We start from the raw sequence: 6304 nt of genomic DNA on the forward strand, positions 1-6304 counted from the left end.
GCGGTGCGGTGCGGGCGGCTGCTCGCCACCTGCTCCCGCGCCCGCGCCCGCGCCGCCTGACAAAAGCGGCGGCGTCAGGCGGCGGGAGACGGACTGCGCGGCCATTGGCGGCGGCGGGGCGCGGCGGGCGCCGGTTGGGCCGGGCGCGGCGGGGGCGGGCGCGGGGGCGCTGACGCCAGCGCGGGGCCGGTGGGGAGGCGGGGCCGCGCCCCGCCGCCGTCTTTGTGCTCGCCGGCAGCCCGGGCAGCGCCGCCGCCTCCCGCCGCCTCCCTCAGCCCCGCGCGGCGCGGCGGGCGGCTCCGCACCGCTCCGCTCGGCCCCGCATCACACCGCCCCGCGCCGCCCCGCTCCGCGCTATGTGTGCCGGTGCTCCCCTGCCTCCTCGCGGCCGCTTCCCAGCCGGCGGGGCGCTCCCGGCCCCGCTCTGAGAGCGCGGCGGGGCAGGGAGCGAGCGGAGCGGAGCCCGGACGTGCCGCCCAGCGCGGAGAAGGGAGCGCGGCGCCATGCGGGGCCCGGGGCTGGGGCTGAGGCTGGGGCTGCTGCTGGGCGCGGCGTGGCTGGCGTGCGGGCAGAACGAGACGGAGCCCATCGTGCTGGAGGGGAAGTGCCTCGTGGTGTGCGACTCCAACCCCACCTCCGACCCCACCGGCACGGCGCTCGGCATCTCCGTGCGCTCGGGCAGCGCCAAGGTCGCCTTCTCCGCCATCCGCAGCACCAACCACGAACCCTCCGAGATGAGCAACCGCACCATGATCATCTACTTCGACCAGGTGGGACGGGCGCGGAGGGGCTCCGGGCGCGCCGCCGCGGGAGGAGAGGAGTTGCCGAGGCCGGTGGCGGGGCTGGGCCGGGGACGCGCCGCCCCGCGGGGCCCTGCCCGCGGGCGGGGGGACAAAGGGGGGGCGCTGGGGGCCGAGGGCGGCCGCGGGGCTGGGCGGCGGCAGCGGCCCCGCGGAGGTGCTAACGGTGCCCTTTCCCTTCCAGGTACTAGTGAACATCGGCAGCAACTTCGACTCGGAGCGGAGCACTTTCATCTCGCCCAGAAAAGGGATTTACAGTTTTAATTTTCACGTGGTGAAAGTGTACAACAGGCAAACCATCCAGGTCAGCCCCCAGCGCCGTCGCTTCGCTCCGCGGGCGCCGCGGGAGGAAGGGAACGGAGCGGGTCCGCGGCCCGCAGGGGCCGGGGGCGGTGCGGCCGGCGGGGCCGGGAGCGCAGACCTCCCCCGACGCTTCCCCGCCCGAGGGGACGGCGGCGCGGCCCCGCCAGGCCTCCGCACGGCCCCTGCGCGCCTGGGCCGTCCCGGGACGGGGGGTGACACCCCGACGGCCGCCGGCTGTCCCCTCCCAGCCTGGCCGAGGCCCCGGGCTGCCGCGGGGCGCCGCGGGGAGAGTCCCTGCACAGAGCCCGTGGGAACCGCGGCCCCGGTGGGCTCCTCGCCAGCTCTCGGGTGGCAGGTTTCATAGGGATTTGGGGTGCAGGGGGGCGCCTATGTCACGGATACGGTAAGGAATATAGCTCTGTGTGTGTGTGCAGCTACCCTGTACGCGCCTTTTGTATGTGGTTCGATGCATACGCGCCTCTAGGTAGGGATAATAAATTACCGGCCTGAAGCCAGGTAGCATAACCTAGAGAGGAAACGTGTCTGCATAGCGATGCGCATTGCAAAGGTGAATGTGCAGCTAGATAGCACTGCTCTGGTGTAAGCGGCTGCATGCATCTAGGTTGGGCAGTTAGTGTATTATTAATGTGGGGTACGCAGTCCCGGGATCATTAATGCGAGCCGAGCAGAGCTTATTGACTGTGTTGTGGCATATTGTCTTTGCTGCCTAACAAAGGAAAACTACCTCTTGAATACACTTCAAACGTGCTGACTCCGGCGGCTGTGGCTCTGCTCCTCTCTGTCTCTGAGGTTTCGCATAAAGCCATCTTTTTATAAGTATGAGCAGACTTCTTTTCATAGCCTGGAAACACAGGCACCCTATTGAAATCCTTCAAAATAGGATCAATGTCCTGTTTTATATGCACTGGGTGTTTTGATGTGGCTGTCGGTCTAAAACAGCGGTGAAAGGCTTCTTCCTTTAGAGTACATACCTTAGCTGGGTTCAGATTGATATTTCATTTTTACGGGGCTGGAGTTTCAGCTGTCAAAAGAGGCCCTTCCTTAACTAAGCACTTCTCCTGCTAGGCGGGCCCCTGCGGTGTCATTGTCTGACTTTAATTGACGGAGGGCTTTGTTTTATCTTGCTCTTTAGGTGAGTTTGATGCTAAATGGGTGGCCAGTGATTTCTGCCTTTGCAGGGGACCAAGATGTGACCCGAGAAGCTGCTAGCAATGGAGTCCTGATTCAGATGGAGAAAGGAGACAGAGCTTATCTAAAACTGGAGAGAGGAAACTTGATGGGAGGCTGGAAGTATTCGACGTTCTCTGGATTTCTAGTGTTCCCGCTTTAAATCACTTCTCATCCAAGAAAAGGGAGAAATGCAAGTCAGAATCTCTTACGAATTCCCAAGTCGTAGCTGGGTTGAAAGAGTCGTGGACAGCAGACTTTTTACATTCAAATATTAAAGAAGCTAAATCCTGCTTAGGTTTGTGTACATCTGCTTTGAAGAATTACTACTTATTTTTGTTGTGTTGCAGCCAACAGGCGGGAGACACTATAATTGATCAGACCCCCATTTATATTCTTCTCTCTCCTCCCACAAAATTTGTTCCCATCTCTGTGTCACTGGTGTAATCTGCCATCGTTCCCCCATGGTTTCTGCCTCACACAAGTAGACTTTAGATATTTCATTTACAGCATATTTTGTAGTTTTGTTTTTAAAACATGTTAATCTTGACTCTTTCTCCGAGTTTAACTTTTAAAAAGAAAAAAAAAGCAAAGTATTTTTGAATACGTGGATGCCATGACGGAAGGGAAAATGCAATTCTTGCTGTGTACTGGCTGGCAAAAGGGAAAATTTCTACACGAAGAACTATTCACAGCCAAGGCTGACTAGAGTATTTCAATATTTCTATGTAATTCTGAGTGATTGTGAAATTTAAGGCTGCTAAATGTTTTGATGCTTGTTTTGCTCTTGTACAATGTGGCCCAACTAAACGCCAGGAAGTATATTGAACTTTTACTATTACTCTGTAATATATGTGTGAATATCAAAAATTAATTTTTGCTTTAATTCAATAAAGTTTAAATGGGACTTTTATTTTTCTTAACCAGAAATAAGGTTTCTCAATGCAGGCAGGCCGGGGGGGCAGGTGGCTCGGCGCGGTCCTGGGGCCGCGGCGGTGGGGCCAGATCGGGTCGGGGGAGCCCCAGCGCAGCCCCACCGTCACCCCACCCCACCCCCCCGGCCCTGCGCGGGGCTCGGCGGAGTGGCGCAAACCCCGCGGGCGGCGCCGGCAGCCCGAGCGGAGCCGCCGCTAGGAAGTTTCCCGCCGTCTCCTATCTCCACTTATTTATAGCATTTATCTGTATTATATTCTATAAACCAGATCGCATTTTATACGGCCGTCTAAAAATACCTGACAATGTATACTTCGATGCTAGTATTATTTATTTGCTAGTATTATTTTGTTTACAGTCTTTTAAATATGTAAATGCTATAATTTTGCAGTACTTAAAGAGATTACTACTTTTATTAAAAGGTGCGTACGAGGATTTCGATTGTATCTAAACTTTAATGTCAAATAAACCGGTGGAACGACCCCCTGGGCTGAGTGCGTCGCGCGGAGGCGAGCGGCGCGGAACTGCTCCGCGCCCCGGCTCCCGGCGAGGAATTTAATTAGCTCCAAGGGGAAGGGGGGGATTAATACGAGGACAATAAGCAACGTTTTTCGCTTTATTCACAGGTTCTGCCCTGGAAATAGACCCGCCGGGGCGCCTCGCCGACCCGGCCTTTGCGCGGCCCTGCCGGGCGGGTCCGCACTGCGCGCAGCTCCGCGGAGGGGCGGCCGGCGGGAGCGGGGCCGGCCTGGGCTCTGTCCGCGCCGGGAACGGCCGCGGCCCTTCGTTCCCACGTGAAGGGCATCGGCCGCGGGTCGGCACCTGCTCCTCTGTCACCCAGGGGTGCGGGGGCCAAACCGCCCCCGCGGTTGCCGGCTGTCGCATGTCGCGATTCGCGCCCGGCTGCAGAGGGGAAGGCGCCGCCCGCGCCGCCCCCCCCCGCCCCAGCAGCTCATCGGGAGCATCGGCACCTGCGGCCGCGGGGAAGCAACCGAGATTGACGAAGACGGGTTAATAACGGAAGGCAGCCGAGGTGTTTTCACTTGGAGTTGTAACCTCAGACCGGACTCCGCGCCCCTCTCTCCGCATCAGACACTTTATTACTTTCCCCGAAGCCTTTCGCTGCGATCCCTGCCCGCCGGCCGCGCCCGGGAGAGCTTCCCCAGCCGACACGGGCTCGGCGGGCGAGGCCGCTCCTGCCGCCTGCGACCTCGGCGAGGGGACAAAGCAAGAAAAAAAAAAAAAAAAACACCACAAAGAAAGGAAACCGAAATGACCGGGTTGCGAGGGAGCGGGCGGTGGCCGGTGCCCTCGCCCGCCCCGGCACCCACAGCCGCAGGATCCGCGGGGCTGCCCGGGCAGGCGCCGCAGGTGCGGAGGCTGATGATGATGCCGCTTGCCTCTTTTCCCTTTTTTTTTTTCTTCTTCCTCTCCCTTAACGCGAAGCAAATAAACCCGCCGCCTTCCGCTGAAAGTTTTCCCCTGGTTGTGAGAATCTCATTAATATTGTGCAGCTGGAAATTATATCACCCCCAATCGCAGCAAATCACCGCTCTGCGGCTATTACAAAACGCCGCCGTGGCTGCCTGGAAAAGCCTTTTGCCGGTTCCGCGCCCGCGCAGCAAGCCCACCCCTGCCGTTCACTAGCCCGCATCCGCCCTGGCCCAGCCCTGCGCGGGCAGCGCTGGCTACGGGGGCGTGGGGCAGCCGGAAGCCCCCGGGGCCGGGAGAGCACCGCAACATCCGCGCTTTGGAGGTAAAGCCGCCCCCGCACCGAACCCCCGGCGCTCGGCGGCCCCGCCGGGACGGGCAGCCCTTGACGGCGCCCCGCGGGGGGCGGCCCAGCCCCGCAGCCCGCTCCCGGCCCGGCGCCTGGAAGCCAAGGGGAGCGTGCCCGAGCAGCCTCCGGGGGGTGTGGGGGGTTGCGGCTGGGTGGTTTCCTTCAATAGACGGGCTGTGTTTAAAACAAACCACCTTCCACCATCTCCGACCAGTGCGGGCCGAGCAGGGGGGCCGGCCCTCAGCGGGTAAGGCCGCCAAGAAGGCCTCGTATCTGGCCGGAGGGCGCGGCGGGCAGCCGTTAACGGCGTGCCGTACCGGGGCCGGGGGCCCCGACGAGGCGGGCAGGACAGTCCCGGGCCGGCCGCTGCCGCCCCCGCGGTGGTGCCGGCCGGGGCGAGGCCCGCCGCCAGCCTCATACTTGGCGCGGGGCGACGCCATCTTCCTCACGCCCTTGCGACCCTCGGTACCGCGGGCGTTTTCTAGGCGAACGGGCTCCGAGGGGGCGGCCAACCCGCAGGAAACCGGAACCGGGTGCAGCGGCCCCCTGCGCGGTGCGGGTTAGCGCGCCGCGGCCGGCTCTGCCCGCTCGGCCGCCCTTGGAAGGGCTCACGTGGCTGCCCCCCGCCTCAGGCCGCCGCCGCCATTTTGAGTGGCGGAGCCGGACGGGCAGCAGGCTCCGGCTCCGGGCACCGCTAGCCGGGCTGCGAGGCAGCGGCAGCAGCGGACGAGGAGCAGGTCGGTAGCGGGGCGGCTGAGGGGCCGACGGGGCCGCGGCCGCCTTCGGGTTTTCTCGGTGGCCCCGCCGCTACCAGCGGGCAGCGGGCGGGAGCTGCCGAGGGCCCCTCAGCCGGCGGGCCGGGCGGCCTGTCCTGCCCGGAGCGCCGGGTCCCGGCCCGCCGGTTGCCCCCGGCTCCCCTCGCTCCTCGCCGCCGAAGGTTCCCTGGCGGGGAGGCCGCCTCCCCTCAGGGCTCCGGCGGCCTCGTACCCGGCCGCCGCAGCCATGGCAGTGCGGGGCTGGGCCCACGGTCCCACGCGTCCCCCAGACGTGAGGAGCCATCGCTCTTTACCCGGCTTTAACGTGTTCTTTTTTTTCAGTTGATGTAAGTAATGCCTGATTGAATTTATTGCTGATTAGCGTTGAGCATCAGTTTACACAACAAGAAATTATGTTTCATTCAGTTCATTAGCATGACTAGTGTTTCGTTTATGAGCATATCACTAATGGTAATGACCAGAGTTGATTGATTTCTAATGTGAATATAATTACACAGTGTAGGGAAATTAAAGGGAAAAAAAAA

General features: G+C 61.7%; 1 protein-coding gene across 1 annotated transcript; it reads left to right on the top strand.

Moving 5' to 3' along the window:
- Window positions 1-254: 254 nt before the first annotated feature.
- CBLN1 (cerebellin 1 precursor) lies at window positions 255-3327 on the top strand. The gene is made up of 3 exons (XM_054199796.1): window positions 255-770; window positions 985-1104; window positions 2257-3327. Exons 1-3 carry the CDS (start codon window positions 504-506, stop codon window positions 2452-2454), a joined length of 585 nt encoding a protein of 194 aa, XP_054055771.1. The 5' UTR covers window positions 255-503; the 3' UTR covers window positions 2455-3327.
- Window positions 3328-6304: the final 2977 nt, after the last annotated feature.

The sequence above is a fragment of the Rissa tridactyla genome, chromosome 4, assembly GCF_028500815.1.
Source record: "Rissa tridactyla isolate bRisTri1 chromosome 4, bRisTri1.patW.cur.20221130, whole genome shotgun sequence".
NCBI classification, from domain to species: Eukaryota; Metazoa; Chordata; class Aves; order Charadriiformes; family Laridae; genus Rissa; species Rissa tridactyla.

Coding starts and splice junctions, on each gene's coding strand:
- CBLN1 (XM_054199796.1), top strand. CDS start 504: ATGCGGGGCCCGGGGCTGGGGCTGAGGCTGGGGCTGCTGCTGGGCGCG. Junction 771..984: donor TGATCATCTACTTCGACCAG/GTGGGACGGGCG, acceptor TTTCCCTTCCAG/GTACTAGTGAACATCGGCAG. Junction 1,105..2,256: donor ACAACAGGCAAACCATCCAG/GTCAGCCCCCAG, acceptor CTTGCTCTTTAG/GTGAGTTTGATGCTAAATGG.